Source organism: Ceratotherium simum, chromosome 2 (genome assembly GCF_057802395.1).
Source record: "Ceratotherium simum simum isolate JZ-2026a chromosome 2, ASM5780239v1, whole genome shotgun sequence".
Lineage (NCBI taxonomy): Eukaryota > Metazoa > Chordata > Mammalia > Perissodactyla > Rhinocerotidae > Ceratotherium > Ceratotherium simum.
In genome coordinates, this window is record NC_141901.1 from 52,898,086 (window position 1) to 52,923,648 (window position 25,563).

Consider the following 25,563-nt stretch of genomic DNA (forward strand, 5'->3'; position numbering starts at 1 on the left):
TCTATACACTAACAACTAAGCAGCAGAAAGAGAAATTAAGAATACCATCCCATTTACAATGGCAACAAAAAGAATAAAATACCTAGGAATAAACTTAACCAAAGAGGTGAAAGAGCTGTACATGGAAAACTATAAAACATTGCTGAAAGAAACTGAAGAAGACACAAAGAATGGAAAGATATTCCATGCTCTTGGATTGGAAGAATTAACATAGGTAAGATGTCCATACTTCCTAAAGCAATCTATAGATTCAATGCAATCCCTATCAAAGTTCCAACAACATTTTTCACAGAAATAGAACAAAGAATCCTAAAATTTATTTGGAACAACAAAAGACCCCGAATAGCTAAAGGAATCCTGAGAAAAAAGAACAAAGCTGGGGGTATCACACTCCCTGATTTCAAAATATACTACAAAGCTATAGTAACCAAAACAGCATGGTACTGGCACAAAAACAGACACACAGATCAATGGAATAGAATTGAAAGCCCAGAAATAAACCCACACATCTATGGACAGCTAATCTTTGACAAAGGAGCCAAGAACATACAATGGAGAAAAGAAAGTCTCTTCAACAAATGGTGTTGGGAAAACTGGACAGCCACATGCAACAAAATGAAAGTAGACCCTTACCTTACACCATACACAAAAATTAACTCCAAATGGATTAAAGACTTGAATGTAAGACCTGAAACTATAAAACTTCTAGAAGAAAACATAGGCAGTAGACTCTTGGACATCAGTCTTAGCAACATATTTTCAAGCACCATGTCTGACCGGGCAAGACTAACAATAGAAAAAATAAACAAATGGGACTACATCAAACTAAAAAGCTTCTGCACAGCAAAGGAAACCATCAACAAAACGAAAAGACAACCTAACAATTGGGAGAAGATATTTGCAAACCATACATCTGATAAGGGCTTAATCTCCAAAATATATAAAGAACTGCTGCATCTCAACAACAAAAAAACTACCAACCCAATTAAAAAATGGGCAAAAGACCTGAACAGACATTTCTCCAAAGAAGATATACAGATGGCCAACAGACACATGAAAAGATGTTCAAAATCACTAACTATCAGGGAAATGCAAATCAAAACTACAATGAGATATCACCTCACGCCCGTCAGAATGGCTATAATTAACAAGACAGGAAACAACATGTGTTGGAGAGGATGTGGAGAGAAGGGAACTCTCATACACTGCTGGTGGGAGTGCAAACTGGTGCAGCCACTATGGAAAACAGTATGGAGATTCCTCAAAAAAGCAAGGATAGAACTACCATATGATCCAGCTATTCCACTGTTGGGTATTTATCCAAAGAACTTGAAAACACCAATTTGCAAAGGTACATGCACCCCTGTGTTCATTGCAGCCTTATTCACAATAGCCAAGACTTGGAAGCAACCTAAGTGCCCATCAAGGGATGAATGGATAAAGAAGCTGTGGTATATATACACAACGGAATACTACTCAGCCATAAGAAACGACGAAATCCAGCCATCTGTGACAACATGGATGGACATTGAGGGTATAATGCAAAGTGAAATAAGTCAGAGGGAGAAGGTCAAATACCATATGATTTCCTTCATTAAGTAGTAGACAATAACAACAATAAACAAATACATAGGGACAGAGACTGGATTGGTGGTTACCAGAGGGGAAGGGGGGAGGGAGGAGGGCAAAAGGGATAATTCGGTACATGTGTGTGGTGATGGGTTGTAATTAGTATTTTGGTGGTGAACATGATGTAGTACATGCAGAAATAGAAGTATAATGATGTACACCTGAAATTTATAGAATGTTATAAACCAATGTTACAGCAATAAACAAAAAATTAAAAAATAAATAAATAAATAAATAACAGTAATGGTATAAACCAAGGAAAACAGAAATAAATAAATAAATGCCCCGCTGGATCTCTGATAATACTCTCATATTTCAATCTATTTTGTGTGTTATTAAAATCGTCACTCTAGCTTTCCTCTTCTTACTGTTTGCATGGTATATCTTTTTTTCCCATCTTTTATTTTCAACTTACTTGTATCTTTATATTAAATAGAGTGCCTCTTGCAGGCAGCATATAGTTTGGCCTTGATTTTTTTATCCAGACTACCAATCTCTGCCTTTTTATTAAAATATTTAGCCCATTGATATTTAAGGTAATTATTGATATGGTTGGGTTCAGATATATCATTTTGCTCTTTGCTTTCTATTCATATCATCTCTTTTTTGTTCTTTTGCTCCTCCTTTTGGGTTTATCAAAATTTTTTAGTATTCCATTTCAATTCCTTTATTGGCTTTCTCACTATGTCCCTGCACTATTTTATAGTGGCTGCTCTAGGGAGGAAAATATGTATCATTAACTTATCATAGTACATTTACCACTTAATATTGTACTACTTCGTGTATAATGTAAAAATCTTTCAACAAAATAGTTGTATTTACTCTCCTGTCCTTTGTGCTATGGTTGCCACATATCTTATAAACTCTATAATGGCAATTTTTTTTTGCTTTAATCAGTCATATTTACCCTTTAAAAAATTAAGAGAAGAAAAATATATAGCCTTTTATATTCAACTAATATTTACCATTTCCAGGGCTTTTCATCCCTTCCATTGATTCAAGTTTCCACCTGATGCCATTTTCCTTTAGCCTGAAAAGATTCCTTCAGCATTTCATTAGCATTTAGTACAGCTCTCAATGTCCTTATTTTTGCTGCATATAGAATTCTGGTTGGACAGTTTATTTCTATCAGCATTTTACAGAAGTCTTTCCTTTGTTACCTGGCCTTCACTGTCCTGATTCAAGGTCAGCCATTAATTCCGTCATTGTTCCCCTGTATGCAATGTGATGTTTTTCTCTGGCTGCTTTTAAGTTTCTCTTTATCTTTAGATTTAACACTCTGACTAAAATATATCTGCCCAGGTATGGTTTTCTTTCTATTTATCTTATTTTGGATTTGCTAAGAGCCACAGATCTGCAAATTTATCTTTTTAATGAAACGTGAGAAATTCTTCAAATAATTTTCTTTTGCCCTATTCTCTCTCTCCTCTTCTTCAGGGACTCCAATTACACATCAAAAACCACTTGATATTGTTCCACAGGCCACTGAGGTACCATTCCTTTTTTTTTTTTTTTTAATCTTTCTCTGTGTTTCTCTAACTAGATAATTTCTATTGATCCAGCTTCAAGTTCAGACATTTTCTTCATCTGTCTTCAATCTACTAGTAAGACTATTAAAGTTTGTTCGTTTGTTTAAGATATTTTACTTTTCAGTTCTAGAATTTCCATTGGATTCTTTTTTAAAGTTTCCATTTCTTCGCTGAGATTCCCCATTTGTTATTTCATTATGATCATACTTTCCTTTCCATCTTTGAACATACTTACAATAGCTGCATAAAAGATTTTATCTGCTAATTCCAACAACTGAGTCATCTTAGGGTCATTTTCTACTGACTTATTTTTATACTATTGATGGATATCCGTGTCGTCTTCTGTCTAGGACTCCTACAAGTAATGCTGCTATGAATATTTTTGTACATTTCTCCTGATTCTACCTAAATACAGAAGGGCTGCATTAGAGGATATATGTATCAACTATTTTTCTATATAATTCCAGCAGTTTATGAGAATTCTTACTTGCTTTCATTTTTAATCACAACATTCACATATTTTTAATTTCAAATAGTATTGAAAGAAGGTGTAAGATATTTGCTTTCCCAAAAAAGGCACATATTTAACATACCAAGAACCACTGCTTTCCATTCAAGATTCAAAAGCTATTTAATAAGTACTTACAAACTATTGGTCATTGTTCAAGGAATAGGGAATAAGATGACAAACAAAATATGGCCCTGATATCACAAGCTTACGTTCTAGGACTTTAATTTGTTTTCTACAAAGTCAATGATTCTCAAACCCCTTGTGCAGCAAGATAACCACATATAGAGCTTTTTTAAAATGTAGATCCCAAGGCTCTATCCCAAACCTACTCAGTCTCAATTTTCAACATTTGGGTAAGGAATATGAATATATACATATATACACACCCACACATATTTTTAAGCTGCTTAGATGATTTTAACCCAGCTAAGTCATAGATGAGCACTCTATTACAACTAAAAGGATTGATTCTCACAATCTCAAAAGATATTGTTTGAAAATAACTGTTACAATATAAACAAAAGGAATAAAATTCCTAAATTCTCATCTATTTACTAGTATCTTAAAAATAAAGATTCCAAATACCTTTATCTCATAAATATTCAGTTGCTTGCTTTCTGCTGTACCCTTCTTCTTTAAGGCTTTATTCTGTTAAAAGTTAAAAATAAAGAATCACGTTTAGTACCAAAGTGAATCAAACTTGTACTGCCACTGACTTAGACTGAAATTACTAAAGGAAAGGAAAGCATTATTCTCTAAAACTGTAGTGAGAAAATACGGGTTTTTTTTAAATAGTTTGATTTTGAGAATCAGCACATACCTCCTGCTGGAGTTCTTCAACATGTTTGCTTTTATTTTCAACTTGTTTCCTTAAATTGTTACACTAAAAAATTATGAGAAATTATTTTATTCAATATTCCAGTCAAAATAAGTAACTTAAGACTAACAAAAAATATTGCATAAAGTAATATAGAGGTCCCTTCAAAAATCATGTTACTAAATCATTCCATTAATGTCAAAAATTATGTGAACAAGTACAAATTTAAATAAAGATTATCTCAACAAAAATTTGAAATTCTTAACATTTCTTAATCTACTTAAAGAACATTTAAATTCAATTACTTTAAAGAAAATGTGCTTCTTGGTCAACCCTATACAGAAGGCTGAATTATATTATTAACTGGAATTTGAAAAGCCACAGCCAGAGGTAAGAGTAACTATAATTTTTCTTCTTCCTTACTCGTTATTCCTCATTTCTCATTTCTGAGATTTCTTTTACTTATTATACTTGGGGAAGGAAAATAATATGATACTCTATCTCCTCCTAACTACATTTTAATTCCTCTTCTAGAAATATCAGCTAAACCACTTTTTTAATATCTCACTTTGAGGGACTATTTCACCTGGGTTCACAGGCAGAATTGGATTAAGAGGTATTAGCCCAAGAAATATTTGGAGTACCATAAAAGCAGCACAGATTTCTAAAGGGTCCCAAGACATCACAGATATGTAAATTGTTCAAATTTCCATCAAAGTAGAAAGAAACTCCAATGGAAAAAATTTTTAATCTCCCTCATTCGCACAAAATATTCTATTAAGTATTATTCTTGCAACACTCATGTGCAGTCAATAGTCAGCTACTATTCTGAAACTGAATAATATATGGCACTGCTGGTTACAAGTAATTTATTTTATCTAAAATTTAATGTGCCTCACCCCCCACAAATGTCTATTTTGAAAACTCAAAAGAAAACTAAGGTAGAAAAGCTATAGAAAAGTGAGAAACATTTTACTAATTTTCGTGCCAATTTGACTAGTATAAACATATCAGCAGGTGAAAATGTTTGTGTACACAATTTTTATTTATTAAAGAAAATCAAGGATTTCCATTTTTGGCAGAAAAGCCACCTAAATACTCTGAACAACCTTCCTAATAAAAATAATTTAAAAGTAAATGGCTAGAAAGTAAGGAATCTGCTTGCTTGAAATTATCACTTTAAAGTGATAATGGTAAGTTTTGGGGCTAGCACCAAAGTCAGCATTTGGCCTAAGGGTATCTGCTGAACCTACCTAAGGTAAGGGAGATAGGAAATAAAACTTAGAGCTCACTAAAGGTATGGAATCTAACAAGACAATCCTGCATAAAGCCACAAACTCAAAGGACTTAGTGAAAGCGTAAACAAGAAATAAATCTGCCACACAGAAGGCGACAGTAAGGAAACTTGTCTGTCTTGATTCTGGCACTGAGTGAAAGGCATAAAAATCTTCCCTGAAAATTTGTAGCCATGAAGTGGCCATACGGGTTTATAAGCTGAATTCATGCTATCTCTATGATCTAAAAAAACTTCAAATGGAGAATTTAATTTAAAATGGTGCCCAGTTAGGAGTGCTCTCAAGAAAATCTTTTTGGAAGGATACCAACTTCAACACAAGCCTTAAACAATTCCCATAAATAAAATTCCAAGGTATTATAATAAACAACAAAAAAATAAGGCTCAATGAGTAAAAGGCTCAAAGAGCAGAAAGAACAAAGAACAGAATCAGATCTGAAAAGACTTCAGATATTGGAATTATCAAAGAATACCAAACTAAAACATTTAACATATTTTTAAAAATTAAAGACTTGAAACTATGAACAAGAAACAGCAGACTATAAAAGACGATTGAACAGATTTTAAAAAGAACTAATTAAAACTTCTGGTAATGAAAAATGTAATTGAAATTTAAAACTCAGAGACAGAAAAATTGGTTACTTCTTGGCCTTACCAAATGAATGCTGGACAAATTTAAAGAATATCAGTTTGAAGCATCTCCAAATTATAACTTTGCCCGAGAAAGCACGTTTCATGTATTTCTCCATTCTTCAGACCATCAAAACTTATTCCCTTGAGAGTTAATGTTGATGACCATACTTCTGTCCTACTCAGTTTTTCCTAAAAAACCATCTTTATAACTGGCATTACTACACAGTCCAAAAAAATGTGTATATTTTACTAAAATGATAAGGACATCAGAACTATTAAATTTGAATGTCATTTTGACTGCCCCATCTCACTCTCCCTTCTTTCTAAATAAGCTAATTAAAATTAAAATAACTTAAGTTTACAATCCTTTTAAATTTAAATAATCTCCAAATTTAGGGCTAATTAAGATAAATATATTTGGTGGAATGCCCAGAAATTCTTGAAAAGGTTTTAAATTATCACAGTTCTTTTTTTTTTTTTTTTTAAAGATTTTACTTATTCATTTTTTTCCCCCCAAAGCCGCAGTAGATAGTTGTATGTCATAGGTTCACATCCTTCTAGTTGCTGTACGTGGGACTCGGCCTCGCGTTGGACGGAGAAGTGGTGCCTCGGGGCGCGCCCGGGATCCGAACCCGGGCCGCCAGCATCAGAGCGCGCGCACTTAACCGCTAAGCCACAGAGCCGGCCCTCACAGTTCTTTTTTAAGTAAAATAATTCATGTGCATAGAAACAAATTTTATTCACCAGAATTCTAGGTAGAAGAAAATGGTGTTGATTATTAGAGGTCAGAACTTCAGAAAGGGAACTATACTTTCCAGAAGACTACTCATTATATAGAAGGTCAAGTTGAGGACAAGTGTGTGGTGAGGTGTAGAGAAGAGAGAAATGAATTGGGATGGGCAGCCAGGCAGTAAAAACACTTCACATAAAGAGAAGAGAAATTTTTCCACAGCAACCTTGATTATAGGAGTAGGAGAAGTGTCTAAGAATGATTTTAAAAGCATCTTGTCATTCTAAGGATATCCACAACAAATGCAGCTGCTGCCAGTATGAAATTTTGGGAAAGGGAAGAGATAGCTAAAGAGTTGAATGAAACTTTGCTCTTTGAAGCATTGTGCAAAACTTCTGAATGCAGAGCCTCTTCAAAGAAACCTGCAATAAAAGTCCTTCATTATTCTTCAAAGCATTCAAAGGAGAATTGAGATTTCTTTGTACAGCACAGTGTAAAGGGTGGCCCTAAAGAATCTAGTCATACATATATTGTTACAAAGTCTCCATTCCCAAAGTTTTTTTTGTAATTTGATAATACCTTGTTTTCCAATATCTTCATTTGTTTATCTTTTTTCAAAACTTCACATTCAATGCTTCGAACCTAAAAAATATTATTTGACATCAGATTAAAAATAGAAACAGAATTTCTATCTTCTTCTATGAGTATCTTTTAGAAATTATACAGTTTAGTCTTATATTTCTACATAAACAGTTATCAGTTCTCCCAGTTTATTTCAGTATCCTTTTTCTTAAAAAAATTGTTAATGTTTATATGTTAATGTTCATCATTTTTATCTTAGCCCAGTATCACTTTGCAATATTTTATCAGCTTTCCCAGTTTATCTTGAATTTTTAAAAATTGTCTTGTATATAAATGTTTATAATCTCTTAAATACATCTTTCACAAACATTTTTTAATCTGAACCTTGTAACAACCCAATGATATTGAAAGGATAGGTATTATTTTCTCCATTTTAAAGATGAGTAAACTGAGGGTCAGATAAAGTATGTATGAAATAATAAATGTCTGAACTAAAGTAGTGGATTGGGAAAAGAAGAGTGTAACGAATTTCAATGTCAGGCAAAATAGCAGAGAAATATTTGCAACTTTGATTCTTTCTGGGAAACTGTTTCAATAGGTAAACTGAAATCCAACCATGGAAAGCTTAAATATGCTAACAACTTGTCTTGAACTTCAGTTTTTTTTCTTAACTCATCACTAATATTTTCTACATTGGTAAAATAAATTTAAATTCTTAGTAGAGGATTTTTATTTTACATTAAACATCAAATTCATGTTTTTCTCCATCACAAACAACAAGATTAGTGTTTTGAAGTGGCCTCTGATACAAATTTTAAAGTAGTGAATTACATACCAAGTTAGGAGATTAAATTCATTTTTTTTTGGTTGAATTTAATAAATATAAAACAAAGAAAAAATAGCTTTTTGAGAGAAAAAAATGTAGTATAGTCTAAAGAATCTTAGGTGGGCCGGCCCTGTGGCTTGGTGGTTAAGTGCGCGTGCTGCGATGCTGGTGGCCCGGGTTCGGATCCCGGGTGCGCATCGAGGCACCACTTCTCCGTTCATCCTGAGGCCGAGTCCCGCATATAGCAACTAGAAGGATGTGCAGCTACGACATACAACTATCCACTGGGGCTTTGGGGGGAAAAAAATAAAATAAATAAAATCTTTAAAGAATCTTAGGGGCCGGCCCAGTGGCACAAGCGGTTAAGTGTGCGCTCCCCTGCGGCGGCCTGGGGTTCGCCGGTTCGGATCCCGGGCGCGCACCAACGCGCCGCTTGGCAAGCCATGCTGTGGCAGCGTGCCATATAAAGTGGAGGAAAATGGGCACAGAGGTTAGCCCAGGGCCAGTCTTCCTCAGCAAAAAAAGAGGAGGATTGGCACATGTTAGCACAGGGCTGATCTCCTCACAAAAAAAAAAAAAAAAAGAATCTTAAAAGGCCAGCTCTACTACTTAGTCATGTAGCTTTTTGAAATTTTTTACCTTTGGTGTCCCAATTTCCTAACTCATAAAATGAGGACAAAAATGACTTCCAGTTAAATAAGATAACATATATAAAGAAACTACAATGTTCCTGTTCCATTATAAGCCATTAAAAATATTAATTCATCTCATCCTTGGACTATTCCAACAGTCTTACAACTTTCTAAAGTGTAAATATGAGGGCCGGCCCCGTGGCTTAGCGGTTAAGTGCGCGTGCTCCGCTGCTGGCGGCCCGGGCCCGGATCCCGGGCGCGCACCGACGCACCGCTTCTCCGGCCATGCTGAGGCCGTGTCCCACATACAGCAACTAGAAGGATGTGCAGCTATGACATACAACTATCTACTGGGGCTTTGAGAAAAAAAATAAATGAATAAATAAAGTGTAAATATAATTATGACACTCCTCAGGCCAAAACTCTTCAATAACCTCACACTCCTAAATATAGATTATAAGGCCTTTAAATGATTTACCCTCATCTCTCCCACCGTCATTTTCCCCATCCTCGTCTTCCCTCTCTCATCTTACCCTATTCTCTCTACTATCACCACTGTCTTAAACTCCACCTTACAGCCAAGATGAACTTTTTATAGTTGCTTAAATATGACAGGCTCTCTCATACTTCATATATAATGTGTGTATGTGTGTGTGTATATGTGTATCTGTAACGTGGATACTCTTCTCCCCGATATACTTGTGTCCACCCCTCTGCCTTCCACTAATTCCTTTTCTTTTTTTTTTTTTTTGTGAGGAAGATTAGCCCTGAGCTAACATCCAATGCCAATCCTCCTCTTTTTGCTGAGGAAGATTGGCCCTGGGCTAACATCCCTGCCCATCTTCCTCTATTTTATATGGGACGCCGCCACAGCATGGCTTGACAAGTGGTGCATCAGTGCACGCCCAGGATCCGAACCTGTGAACCCTGGGCCACTGAAGCAGAGCCACCAGGCTGGCCCCTGCTTCCACTAATTCCTATTAATCTAAGGTTTCAAACTGAATGTCACTTCTTCCAGGATGCTTGTCCTAACTCAAGTTTGGATTAGATGTCCCTTCTATGGGCTCCAATAGCATTTATATAGGGGACCTATGTTTTGGTCTTGCCTCCATCCTTTCCTACAAAGACTCCTTTATTGTAAATTCCACAGTAATCCTGCTCAGTCCATGTAGTTTGATGGAGACTGATCTGTCTCTAGGAGTGGGCACCCAGATCAGACTTGGCTAGATTACTATATCCCCTAACCACAATATTAGTTCAGGAATAAGGAAGCGAACTAAAGTAGGCCAGAGTCCTCTCCAAAAATTTTTTTCAGAGCTTTCAAGACAATTTTTTACAGCCTTTCAACTGATTTCAGTGCCTTTCACCTCTTCCCATTCCATTCTTAAAAAATAAAAATGTCACTTCCCTAACAAAAAACCTTAACTGGACCACCACTGTCCATTAAAACAAATGAAATCCAAACTCAGCACCTAGAACAGTGCCTGGCACATAGTAGGTAGTCAATAATATTTGTTGAATGAATGAAAAAACAGTCAAGACCTTCACAATCTAGCTTGATCTTTCCATTTTGGCACAATTTTCTCCCACCATGTATGTTATATACTATAATCATGTCACATAACTTTATACTGTTCCACTTTCATATTTTCCCTAAAAACCTTCTTCCTATCTCAACTTGTTGAAACCATATCCATCAAAGCGCAACACAAACTAATTAATCAATTTACCAATATATTCTGTATTATCAAAGCATGTGTCATGTATTTAGTGTAAAAATGTAAACTGACATTAAATATTGAGGATTTATGACAGAAATTTACAATTATGCCACTATTTCTTCTAGATATAAACCACATATGCAAAATAACCCAACTTTGCCTATATTTCTAAGGTCAACAGCCTACAACAGTCCCTAAATCACTAGTTATTCAATAGTATACTTCATTTTTTTTTAGACACATGGTATTGTTGTTATGATTTGAAATTTTACGATACAGTTTATCATTAAATACAACATACATTTTCTTCACTCTTGTCCAATTGACATTTAACTTCATCTCCTTTCTGTTTTAGTTCTTGTCTCACAGATTCCAGTTCATTCCTTAAAGTAAATGGAAGAGTGATATTGTAATAAAATTTATATTTTCATTTTATTCCCTTTCTAGAATTTCTAAAATGGTTGACTATTATTTTTTCGTTGGTTTATATTTTCATTTTGTTTGGTAATTCTTCATGCGTTAATACCAATAGGCACACTTCTACTCCTATATTTAAATTAACTTATACATTTATTTTGAAATTAATTATGTGGATCTTTATAGCTATTTTTCCATCAAAAAAAACCTCCTAGAAACACATTTCTTATTTAAGTCAAAATTTCACTTTTGTGTTTTCTTAGTCATAAATTAGTCATCATTCTAAGACATACTCATAATTTTATACAAATAAATTACAGACATAAATACAAGTGATTTTAATATAAAACTATATGACTGAGACATTTGCATACACATATATCCTTATATATGTATAGTGTATCTCTGGAAACACACAAGAAACAGTGATACCTCTGGCGGAGAAGGGGGCAGAAGACAAAGGTCAAGAAAAATATTTTTCTTTCACCACGTGCTCCTTTGTCCCTTTGAATTTTGTACCATATACATGTACTATTCTTTCAAAATTTTTTAAATTAAACATCTGCCTGTGGCACATGAAAACAATGGTGCTTTGTCTCAGATGAATATGTGAAGCTATTTCTAATTGTTGTCTTTCTTATTACCACTAATACGTTGCTGGGTCTAACCTGTATGCATGGAACAATAGTCAATCATGTGGAATAATTGGCCTTACGAAAACTGAATCCAGGATATTTACCATTTAACTGAGTATTAAATTTTTAATTGGTATATTCTTATTTTTCTTAAATATATTTATATTTAGAGTTCTGTGAGTTCTGTAAGTCCATAGAGTAGGCAGATGTTCAAAAAGATATTATCCAAATAATCTGAATTCTCTTAAATAAAAAGCAGCCTTTCCCTAAAATATGTCTTCACTTTTTATCCCCAAAATCTACAGTGGCTTAATCACAGAGATTCAATCTATAAATAGCAGCTACTTCTGAAGAAGAAAATTGAGGAAAATGGACAAAAGTAATCATTAGAAATATAATAAAAGATGACTTTGCAAATCCAGAAAATAGTTTAACAGTTATATGCCAGGCCTTGTGCTCAGCACTTAATTCACAGTACCTCATACAATCCTCCAACAATCCTATGAGAGAGGTATATTAGCTCTAAAGGAGATCTCAAATAATTTAAAATAGCAATAAGTTTTAACGACCACATTCTTTAACCAAACATAAAAAATCAAAACTTAATACTTCAGAATATAAGTGCAAACAAAAGTCTCCAAATATTTGAAAATTGTCTAAATTACTAATGGATTAAAAGGAACTTTAAATTACAAAAACAGATTATCTAGAAAATAATAAACGAAATGCTGCATATCAAAAACCAGGTCATAGATCCATAGCTGTGTTAAGAAGTAAACTGCTATCTTGAAATGTCTTTATTATATGAAAAAAAGAAAAATAAACTAAATATCAATATATCAATTTAAAAAAAACTAAAGATTAATATTTGATTTCAAGCAGGCAAAAAATTTCTAAGTATAAAAGCAATGGGAAAAACTACAAAAGGAAAGACAATTAGATTTAATACAAAATCAAAAAACTTCTGTATGACAAAAAATTACACAAAGTGAAAGGAATACAGGTTGGGGAAAATATGTGCTGTAAGCAAAACAAAATAAAGGATTAACATTTTTTTAAAAGCTTAAATAAATCAATAAGAAAACAATCAAGACCTCAAAATATTAGTGGGCAATTGGTATAAGCAACTTCAGAAAGAAGAAATTCCAGCAAGCAAACATGAAAAATTCCAAAGCTTACCCAATAAATGAAAATTATAAATCATAAGAACAATGAGTTGTTTTTAATCTGTTATATTATCAAATAAAGTCATAGTGCCCAAAACCAATTAAAACATTTTGGAACCAGCATTTTCATACAATATAAACTATTAGAAACCATTTGACTATCAAAAGTCATTGAAATAATTATTCCTGAATATGACTCAATAAATTGTACTGCTTGAAATTTATCCGATCAAATTCAAAATAAGTAAAAAATTTGTATGTGCCAAGATGTTTATTACAGTATTATTCATAACAGTGAAAAACTGGAAAATGTAAATATCCAAAAATAAAAAGAATTGAAATAAATAATGTTATATCCACTTGGTTGACTAGTATACAGGCATTAAAATAGATGACTGTGAAAACATCCAGAAACATGGATAACGTTTAAAATAATAGAAAAGTTTTTATTTCTCTTCTAAATTTTCTGGCATATGATTAATGTACTTTCTTAATTAAATAAATATTAAATATTAGAAAGTCTATGGTGCTTTAAAATTAGTTTCTATGTCTGATCTCACTATTTCAACACTAAGTATAAAATACTTTATTACAATTTTATCTTTAAGAAAGATTCCAAAGCTGTAATTTGTCTAATTTTTTACTTTATATTATATTCAACGTTAAGTTTAATCTAAATTAAGTACAAGTTAAAAGAAAAGAAATACTAATATCTTTTGCCAGACAAAAAAGGCCAATTCATTAGTCTTGCCTTAACCGTGTTTCTGTTTCTTCCAGATTTTCTATTTGTTTCAACATCCTTTCTTCTTGCTTTTTGCTATTCTAAAGAAATAATCAGCGTTTATATTAATTAGTTTGTTTCATAAAAATAAAATTGAAACTAATATTTAAGACCTTTATTTGTCAGCATAAAATTCATTTAGTTATATACAAAGCAAGAGAATGGGCTATTTAACTTGCATAGTTCCACACTACTTTTCCAGCCATACTTTAATTATTCCCCTAACAATCTCTGTATAGCAGCTAACAAAACAAGTCTTACTTGCTGTTTCCCAGCAATACTTGGAGCCTTGTATCTTTGTTAATATTGTTGAAGCTTCAAGGAATGCCTTTCCACTCATTGTTACCTAGTGAACTTCTATTTATTCAAAGTTGTATTTTGTTTGTTTGTTTTTTGTGAGGAAGATTAGCACTGAGCTAATATCTGTTGCCAATCCTCCTCTTTTTGAGGAGGAAGATTGGCCCTGGGCTAACATCCACACCCATCTTCCTCTATTTTATGCGGGATGCCTGCCACAGCATGGCTTGATAAGCAGTGCATAGGTCTGCACCCGGGATTCGAACCAGCAAACCCCCCGGGCAGCCGAAGCAGAGTGCACGAACTTAACCACTATGACACCGGGCTGGCCCATTTTAGGCCAAAGTCAATGCTATATTCTCTCTGAAGCCTTCTCTTCCACCAAGACAGAAGTGATCCTTCTGAACTCTGATAACACTTTGTCCCCAAAACAACACATATGACATACTATTTTGTTTAAGTTATTCAACCATTTATTTTTTCTATTGAGTCATAAGCTCCCAAAGAGGAAGGATGATATTTTATTCATCATTGTATCCTCCACATTGTCTTACATGATTTACTTAATAAATACTTGTTAAGGGCCGGCCCGGTGGCTTAGCGGTTAAGTGTTCGCGCTCCGCTGCTGGCGGCCTGGGTTCGGATCCCGGGCGCACACCGACGCACCGCTTCTCCGGCCATGCTGAGGCTGCGTCCCACATACAGCAACTAGAAGGATGTGCAGCTATGACATACAACAATCTACTGGGGCTTTGGGGGGGAAAAAATAAATAAATAAAATCTTAAAAAAAAAAAAATACTTGTTAAATAAATATTTCATAAAAATCTTGATGCTTAAAATTAGATTAACATTATCAATGGGTAGTCTCTATATTCTGTTGCCCATTATCACCATTTAAGATCAATATGCAGGGCCGGCCCCGTGGCTTGGTGGTTGGGTGAGCGCGCTCCACTGCTGGCGACCCGGGTTCGGATCCCGGGCTCGCACCGACGCGCTGCTTCTCCGGCCATGCTGAGGCCGCGTCCCACATGCAGCAACTAGAAGGATGTGCAGCTGTGACACACAACTATCTATTGGGGCTTTGGGGGGAAAAGTAAATAAATAAAATCTTTAAAAAAAAAAAAAAAAAGATCAATATGCATATTTTCTTCTAAAACAAAGTATCAGTTCTAAGATAATGAGACTTTTAAATCTGAAGGAGTCTTTAGAAGTCATCTGTTCTAACCCCCTAATCTCACAGTTAAGAAAACTAAGTCACTGGTACTTTCTTTTTCAACTCACATTAATATCTTCTTGCTGTTTCTTGAGTTCTAGAGCCATATCACTTATTTCTTGTGCTAGTTCTTTGTTCTCCAATGAAAGCTTGTTGTAGCTTGCAGTTAGTTCGGTATTCTTAAGCCTATTTTTAAAAAACATGTCATACCAAAATATTTACATATGAAATTATATGATGTGGAATTTAATTCAAAATAATCTTAGGGGAAAGGGAAGAAGGGCTGGGGGTACATATGAAATAAGGTTGTCCATTAGTTAATAATTTCTGAAGCTGGGTGATAGGTACATGCTGGTTCATTACATTATTCCCTCTACTTTGTACATGTTTGAAATTTTTCTACAATAATTTTTTCAAGATGTCATATATTTCCTTGCATATTCCTCACACCTCATCCCCCATATTTTTCCACAAATTTTGAATGGTATATTATTTTCTTCATGTAATTTTTTCTCTCTAGTACACTGCCTCTTAGAAACCGTTTCAAATTTCTGATGATTTGATTAAAGTGGTACTTCAGGTATGAACTATTTTTAATTAAAATAAATAAAACTAGGTTTAACCTTTGTGCACAGCACTTAAACTGCTCTTACAAGGACTCAAATGCTCTACTTGGAGAGAGATGACTGCTGTTATTGGTTGCAGCCAGAATCAATTTAAATGAAGGAAGGGGAGTATGTGGCTCTATGGAATGATTTCAGAAGCACCTATTATCTCCTTCTACTTACTGATACTGGAAATTCACCAAAGAGTAGATAATGGTCTTGATTAAAAAACAAAAGGTTAAAAAAAGCAAATATACCAAGAATAACATAAATTTATACTAAAGCATAAATAACTAATCAGTCCATTCATTAACAGGGATTTTGGTTAATAGATTAATTTTACCCAGAGCCCTTAAAAAAGTACTGCTGAAAAGACACCAGGAGCAGGGAATGGGAGCTGAAAAGGAAAGGACAAGATACTAAGATAAGTGCTTCTCATTTTTATCTAGAGCAGAGAAGCAACCAAAAAAGGAAAAATCATGTTCACCACTAGATTGACTACTTGAGTTTACTTCTGATTAATAACACAACAATTATTTCCTCCCACTTTCTCTCGAAATTAAACATACCAAGTAGGGAATCATTCAATTAAATATTTATTTGAACAATGTAAAAAATCAATTTGTATTTTGTCATTTCATCAAGACAAACCTATGAAATAATTTAGCAAAACAACGAAAATAACTAGTTAGAACTGCAAATGACTATTTCTATGATAAATTTAATATCTCCAAGAAAAGTAACATATCGATCTTCTAAAGTAGTTCTCAACTTTGTGATGTACTCTATGTCAATGATATGTACTTTCCTTAACAATGAAATTGACAGATTATTTTGATCTTTAATTAGGAATAAAACACAACTTTAAGCCCATTCAAATAAACACTGAATATAATTTGCTAATTTATTATTAACTACCAGAAAGCTTAGGAATTAAATACATAAGCTATTTATAAATAGAAAACATACTTTTCATTTTCAAGCTCAGTTTTCAGCTCTTTAACCTGTTTTGAATAGTGTTGTTCACTTGTTGCAATGGCAGTTAATTGTGTTTCCAAATCATGTACTTTTCTCTGGAAAATAAATGTGTATAATCACAGCAAACGTTTTTATAATTTTATCACTTAAAAAGTATGGTTACTCTATGTAATCAAGTCGTATATTTGGCAAAAATTTAGTAAGAATACGTCAAATTTTTTTAATTTAAGTAGATTTAATGCCATAACCATTATAATTTTAAAACAATGAGCAATGACAAATGCAATACGAGTAAATTCCATCTCAATATTCTGAAGTTCAACCAGTAAAACTATATTTACATACGTATTATAAAATATTTTTATCAATTTTACTCTACCAAGTAATTAATTTCAATTAAAATGTTATATTAAAAAGAAATATATTAATTAATGAAATCAGATAGTACCTTAAAAACAAAGCTATTCTACTATTATAAAAAGACAGTTACAATGTAATGCTGTTATGAACAGAAAATACACTTTTTTAAAATAAGACATATTCTAAAATTATAAGCACTATAAAAACTATTGTAAACTAAGAACCTAATAAAGGCTAAATTTTAAATGTATCAATTAAGAAATACTCAAGACATCAAGAAATGTAATCATTATAAACCACAGCATTATGCATACTATTGATATCTTAAATATTGACCTTTCTCTCCCATATTACATATTGAGGTTCTGTAGATGTGTTTTAAATCAATCATTAGCATATTAAATGTAGCAGGTACACATACTTTTAAAAGGTTTCTCTCTGAAGAAACCTTTCACAAAGCTAATAGCCACACCATAATCTATTTTGTAAATCTGTAGTCTACTAAAAAAATATTTGAAAGAAAAATGTATCCTTTTTAAACAAACCTCTCTGATTTGGAGAAGACTAGTTAGTTCATGTTTTGTTCCTTTTAATTCTTCAGCAATCTTCTCAAATTGTTTCTTTTCATCTAAAACCTTTTGGTTTTCTGCCTATTTAAGAACATTAACAAATCATGATAGTCAAAGCACACGCATATTCAAAATAATCAAACTGTCTAAATAGAGGTGTGGAGAGACTACAAGTTTCTCTTTGGCTAAAATTTTTTAAAAGAGAAACCAAGTCATTATTAAGTAAATTTCAAAACTAAATATAATGACACAGGATTTAATGGACAGAGCCCTGGAATTTTTTTATTTTAAAACATCTTACAGGTCATTGAATTCAAACCTTATCGTATGCATAAATCACTCCAATTTATTAGCATTTATTAGTCACTCGCTATTCTATTTCAAAATGTGCTTCCCTGTAACTTATATGCAACGGTCATTGTTCTGCCTTCCTTAATCATATAGAAGTCTAATTTCTCTTTCACATGATAGCTGACAAATATTTGAAGAGAGTTATCATCACTCCCCAATTTGTAACTATTCTAAAATCTCTAATTATTATTATCATTCTTCCTATGAAATGGTTTTAAATTCCCTCAGGGTAGTCTCATTTTGTCAATATACCATTTTAAATAAGGTGTCAAGAATTAAATTCAATGTTCTAGACACCAAGGGTCAGCAAACTACAGCCCACAGGCCAAATCCAGCCATTGCCTATTTTTAATAAAGCTTTACTGTAATATAGTCAATCTATTCATTTATGTATTGCTATGCCTGTTTTGCCCTATAACAGCAAAGTTGAGTAGCCACAACAGAGACCATATGGCCCACAAAGCCTAAAAATTTACTATTGGCTCTTTCCATAAAAATTTTGTCAACCTTTTCTCTGGACAAGTCCTGTACAACAGAACTTTCTGCAATAATAGGAACATTCTCTGTGCTGTCCAATATGGTAGCTATTGAGCCACTATTATAGCTGCGCCACTGACAATTAGATTTGATTTATCTTAATTAATTTAAATTTAAAATCCACATTTGGCTAGTGGCTACCATATTGGACAGCATAGCTCTAGAAACCTAGCAAGACAAAGTATAATACAACCATTAACTCTTTAGTTATGGATACTTAATTTCTATTAAATCCTCCTGTTATCCAACAGAGTATACATTTATGAACTCAATTTTTATTTTGTTTACTCAAGTGTGAGATCACAACAATTTTATTAAAGGCTTGCCAATAAGAGGTCCTATATTAATAACTATAAAAACTACAAATTGTAGTTAAAGAGTTTGAATTTTATCTACAGGCTATGTGGAGCTATTGAAAATTCTGATACCATAATATAACATGATCATATTTATGATTTAAAAAGAAAACTCTAGCAATAGTGCATAGGAAGACCCAATTATATACAGGAAAAATATAGATATATACAAACATCTACAAAGATAAAGACTAAGATAGGTTGAAAGATATACCATGCAAACAATAAACATAAGAAAACTGGAGTCAATATAACAATATCAGTTAAAACAGACTTCAAGACAAAAGAGTATTAACAAAGATAAAGAGAGGCATTTAATAATGATCAAGGAGTCCAATTTATCAGGAAGATATAATAGTTATATATTAATGTGAGGCTTATAACAGAAATTCAAAATACATGAGCCAAACATTGACAGAATTAGAGAGAAACAGACAACTACAAAATCAAAGTAGGAGATTTTAATACACCTCTCTTAGTAACTAGAACTAAACAAAAAAGTATCAAAAACATATAAGATTTTCACACCACCACCAACCAACTGGATCTAATTAACAGGTATAGAACACTCTACCTAAAAATAGCAGAGTACACATTCTTTTCAAGAGCACACTGAACATTCACTAAGATATACCATATCCTGATTTCTAAAACAAACCTTAACAAATTTAAATAATAAAACAAAGTATATTCTCTGACCATAATGGAATTAAAATAGAAAAGAATAACAAAAATATAAGAGCAAAATCTCCAAATACATGGAAATTAAATAACAGACTTCTAAATAACACCAGGGTCAAAGAGGAAATCTCAAGAGAAATTAGAAAATATTTTAACATAAATGAAAATACAACATATAAAAATTTGTGGAATATAGCTAAAGAAGTGATTAGAGGAAATTTAGAGCATTAAAATGCTTATATTAGAAAAGGTCTCAAAACAACAATCTAAGTTGCCACCTCAAGAACCTAGAAAAAGAGCAAAATAAACCCAAAGAAGCAGAAAGAAGGAAACAGCAAAGAGCAGAAATCAATTAAATTAAACACAGAAAAACAGTACAGAAAATCAATGAAACAAAAAGCAGCTTATTTGAAATGATCAATAAAATTAGTAAAGAAAACACAAATCACTAATATTAGTAATGAAAGTAAGGGTAAGACTACAAACCCCATAGAACATTAAAAGGATAACAGGGAATGCTACAAACAACTCTATGCACAGAAAGTTGACAACTTCAGTGAAATTGATTAATTCCTTGAAAACCACAATCTACCAAAGATAAAACAGGTAACCTAAATAGTTCTATAACAATGAAAGAAATTAAATTCATAGTTAAAAATCTTGCCAAAAAGGAATCTCTAGGTCCAGATGATTTCACTGGAGAATTCTGCCAAACATTTAAAGAAGAAATAATATTAATTCTATACTATCTCTTCCAGAAAATAGAAATGAAAGAAATGCTTCCCAACCAATTTTATGAAGCCAGCATTAGCCTGATTCCAAAACCAGACAAAGACAATCCAAGAAAAGTACAGACCAATAGCTCTCACGAAAACAAAAACAAAAATCCTCAACAAAATATTAACAAACAAATTCAATAATATAGAAAAAGAATAATACATCACACCAAGTAGGATTTATCTCAGGAATGCAAGGCTGGTTCAATACACGAAAATCAATCAATGTAATACACCATATTAATAGTCTAAAGAAGAAAACCCACATGATCATATCAATCGACACAGAAAAAGTATTTGACAAAATTCAAAATAGATTTATAATAATAACTCTCAACAAACTAGGAATAGAAGGGAACTTCTACAAAAAACTTGTAACTAATACCGTACTTAATGGTGAAACATTGAATGTTTTTCTCTTAAGATCAGGACATCAAAGATGTACACGTTCACCACTCTTACTAAACATTATACTGGAATTCTGAGCTAGTACAGTTAGACAAGAAAAAAAGAAATATGACTGTTCCTATTTGTAGACAACATGATTGTCTACATAGAAAATTACAAGGAATTTGCAAAAAAATCCCTAGAACTAATATGTGAATTTAGCAAGATTGCAAGATACAAGACCAATGCATAAAGCAATCATACTCCCATCTACTAGCAATGTACAACTGGAAAAAAATTTTAAATACTATTTACAACACCTTCAAGGAAAGAAATATTTAGGTATAACTATAACAATAACATATACAGGATTTGTGTGCTGAAAAATACAAAATGCTAATGAAAGAAGCAAGGAAGATCTATATAAATGGAGATAAATACTGTGTTCATGTATTAGAAGACTCAACATACTAATGATATCAATTCAACCCAACTTGACCTATAGATTTCACACAATTCCAATCAAAATTCCAGTAGGATTTTCTTAGATATAGATAAGCTGATTCTAAAACTTTTATATGGAAAAGTAAAGGAACTAGAATAGCTAAAACAATTTTAAAAAAGAATTACACTACCCAAATCTAAGACTTACTATAAAGCTACAGTAATCAAGACACTGATATATTGGTGAATGGATAGATAAATAGATCAAGGAAACAGAAATAATCCAGAAATAGACCCACACAGATATGGCCAATTGATTTTTTATAAACGTGCAAAAGCAACTCAATGGAAAAAGGAGAGTCTTTTCAACAAATGGTAACATCACCCTACATCAATTCAAAGTATGTAAATCTTAAATATCTCTCAAAACCATTCACTTTTCTCACTACTACCACCACCTCCCAGCCTAAGCTACAATCATTTCTCCTCTGGCCACCGTGATTGTGTATCTACTCTTAATTTCTATCTTAATATACTGTTCACCATACTGCAAGCCAAATGAGCTTTTCAAAATGCAAATCTGACCAAGTCACTCCTTGCTGAAATTCTTTAGCACTTCCCACTCCTCTTATGATAAATACAAAATTCCCTTGATATGCTTTAAAAGGCCATGAATTGCCACCCTACTACATAATTAGGCTACTACCTGACTCTCTAGCCTCATTTTGCACCACACTCTTCGTTTCACTCCATGGTGTACTCACCATACTCCTTCCCATCAAACGACCTTTGTACATATTTCCTCTACCTGTAAGCTCTTCCTTTCCTTCTCTGGATTTCAGTTCAATCTTTACTTTTTCAAAAAAAAGCCTCTCCTGACCTCTCTAACTAGTTCAACTCCCTTTATTATAAGCCTCTCAGCACCGTGAACTAAATTTTTGTTGCCCTTGTCACCACTGCAATATTACCTTTGAATGACTGCTTGTATTCAAGTGTGATTATTTCATGACTTAATTCCATGAAAGCAGGATATGCATCCATTTGCTCCCCACTGTATCTTCAGAGTATAGCATAATAGGAACTCAACAAATGTTTGTCAAATGAGTAAATGTATTATCTTATTTATCCCTCACAGTCACTTTGTGAGATATGTACAATTATTTTCCCCATTTCATAGATGGAAAAACTGTAGCATTTAGAGTTTAGGTAAATTGTTCTAGGTCATATAGCCAAGAAGTAAAGGGCTGGCTATCAATTGAAGCATTATGATTTTAAGGACCAAGATATTAATTATTGTCTATTGCTTTTCAAATATAACAGAACCCTAAATCAATCCTTGTCCACGTAGGAGTGAATCTTTATAGTAAAAACAATGCTTTAGTATTCATTCATTCGACAAATATTTATAAAGTGCTTATAAAGTGTCAGTCACTGTGTTAAGTACCGAGGTTACAGGGCAAACAGGACATAGGTTCTTAGCCCTTAGTGGAGCAAACCTTCATTCTACTATTTATTTACTGAGTACCTCCTATGTGCCATCTACTGTGCTAAGTAAGGGGGAATCTAAAGGGTGAATAAAGCTTTAAACAATTATAGTGAAAATAAATTAATTTCATTTGTGATAAGTGCTATAAAGGAAAAGTTCAGGGTGCTATGGGAACAAGCCATACAGAGTCCAAAACTAGCTAGGAGTATCAACAGAGGTTTCCTAAATAACTGATATTCAAGCTGAGACTTGAAGTACAACTATGCATTAACAAATCTGAAAGCAATATGAACACTATTATTATTTACAAGAGTTTGTGCAAAAGCTATTCAATGGAGAAAGGATAAGCATTTAGAAAAAATGCTTCCCAAGAGACGGAAGAGTTAGGAGTTGCAAAATCAGGTAGAGATGTTACAGGTTAAACTCAAAATCAAATATCTGTCATCATAAACGATATTGTCTTCTATAGCAAGGGTTGGCAAACTACGCCTGCAAGACAAAATCAGCCTGCAGTCTCTTTTTGTAGGCCCTTGACCTAAGAATGGCTTTTACATTTTTACAATGTTATTAAAAACAAAAGAAGAGAGAAGGAAGAGGACAAGGAGGGCGAGAGGAGGGGTATGCAAGGGGGGTCGGGGGGAGGGAATTAACATTTTGTATACAGCCCACAGAGCCTAAAATATTTACTATCTAGTCCTTTACAAAAAAACTTTGCCAACCCATGCTCTATACACTGTAATCAATTAAAACATAAGGAAGCCTTATCCTAACAAATTCACTAAACGTGTTTCTACCTAAACACTAAACATAAGTACTGAATATATATCATACATCTTTTTCAAAATTGCAGCTTTGTGCCTCAAAGGTACATCAAATTTACAATCAGCTACATAACATGCATATTTGATCCTACTTAAATGTACTGTCAACACATGTTCAAACAATATAAACACCTTCATCAAGACAATTATCAAGATGTAAAAAAATTGGTACAGACAAGAATGTGGCTTTACTAAAAAAACCCAAATGTAATTTTTTTATATTTTAGCTGGAAAAACTAGCATTAAAACATCTCTAGTGTGAGAGTCTAAGTCAGTGGATTCAATATTATTTTGAAAAGTAATTGCTATACATAAATAAGAGAAACTATATACTTACCAAGATTTTTTTCAATTCTTCAACTTCTACTTCTTTGTTATTTTTAAGCTTAGTCATCTCTTCTAAAATAAGCAAAAGAATATAAATATGTTAAAGGCTGGATTAAAAGATAGGAAAGGAGAGACAAGAAATAAGAATGATATCACTTGAAAGGGAAAAACCAAAAGAGATGGATCAATGCAACTAGAGCACCATAAAGCATAGAGGAAGTCCAAATAGAGCTATGCAAAAATAATAATGGATAAATATTAATAGTAATGTTTCTATAAAGTTAATTCTACAACTAAATGAGCCCAAAGTTCATTAAACAAAATAAGCAATGAATCTATATAAAATATATAGATATATAAAATATATATCTCCACGACATTAATAAAATTATGATCGCAAAGATCACCAATAACCATATTGTGGTGCAATTCTCAGTTATCAGCATTGTGGAGCTTTCTGGCACTTGATACTATTAACCACTCTCTACTTTTCTCCCTTTGATTTTCAACACCTTGCATTATTCAGATTTCCCGTTTCCTCTTTAACTCCCGTTCCTGTTTTCTTTGCTGACACCCTTCTTTCTTGCCACCTTAAATAACAATGCTTTACAATGCTTTTCTTTCTATACTTCCATGAATTCAACATTAGGCTAATGAATTTTAAAATCTTTCCAGCCCAAACCTCCTGCTTTCTTCTCCTTTCTGACATTTTTAAACTGCCTACACCAAAGTTCCCAAATGATGTCTAGCTGTCACCTAAAATTTTATTACCTCTATAACATTGTCCTTCCTCACTGTTAAGAGTTTTTAATTATTGCAGATATAATAGATTTACTGAAAATTTCCAGACTCTGTACATTAAAAACAAACAAAAAACTTGTAATAATTGCCCACAGTCTTTAAGGAAAAATCAGCAAAATGTGAAATGCCAATATAGAGTCTAAAATAAAAACCTGTCACGTGCAAAGCTTATTTAACCACGAAATTTCAGTTTACATAAAAATAGTTAATTTTTTAAAACTCAAAGATTGGTTAAAGATAGTGGAGTGAGCAGGTCTCCACGCTCTCTCCCTATCCCATAAATTGTTTTTAAAGACACAAAAAAGAAAAAAGAAAAATATATATACATAAAAAAGAACAACATTAAGAAAACCAGACAGACTACCATTAACAAACCAAAAAGCTGGGGCCAGCCCCATGGCTTAGGGTTAAGTGCGTGCGCTCCGCTACTGGCGGCCCTGGTTCGGATCCCGGGCGCGCACCGACGCACAGCTTCTCCGGCCATGCTGAGGTCGTGTCCCACATACAGCAACTAGAAGGATGTGCAACTATGACATACAACTATCTACTGGGGCTTTGAGGGGTGGGGGGGAAACGGAGGAGGATTGGCAATAGATGTTAGCTCAGAGCTGGTCTTCCTCAGCAAAAAGAGGAGGATTAGCATGGATGTTAGCTCAGGGCTGATCTTCCT

The 25,563-nt window shown here is 33.2% G+C and overlaps 1 protein-coding gene across 8 annotated transcripts in view; it reads right to left on the bottom strand.

Moving 5' to 3' along the window:
• Positions 1-25,563, bottom strand: part of SYCP1 (synaptonemal complex protein 1) — a 120,271-nt gene that overhangs the window by 45,851 nt on the left and 48,857 nt on the right. For 7 of the 8 annotated variants that reach the window (XM_087445009.1, XM_087444979.1, XM_087444996.1 and 4 more), the window contains 9 exons: positions 24,103-24,164; positions 17,903-18,007; positions 16,989-17,092; positions 15,483-15,600; positions 13,874-13,944; positions 11,206-11,287; positions 7,723-7,785; positions 4,490-4,552; positions 4,255-4,317 (listed from right to left, as the gene is read on the bottom strand). In XM_087445009.1, coding sequence (XP_087301135.1) covers positions 4,255-4,317; positions 4,490-4,552; positions 7,723-7,785; positions 11,206-11,287; positions 13,874-13,944; positions 15,483-15,600; positions 16,989-17,092; positions 17,903-18,007; positions 24,103-24,164 — 731 coding nt within the window. The remainder of the gene's footprint in view (positions 1-4,254; positions 4,318-4,489; positions 4,553-7,722; positions 7,786-11,205; positions 11,288-13,873; positions 13,945-15,482; positions 15,601-16,988; positions 17,093-17,902; positions 18,008-24,102; positions 24,165-25,563) is intronic. The other variant, XM_087444988.1, reaches the window with a different exon arrangement.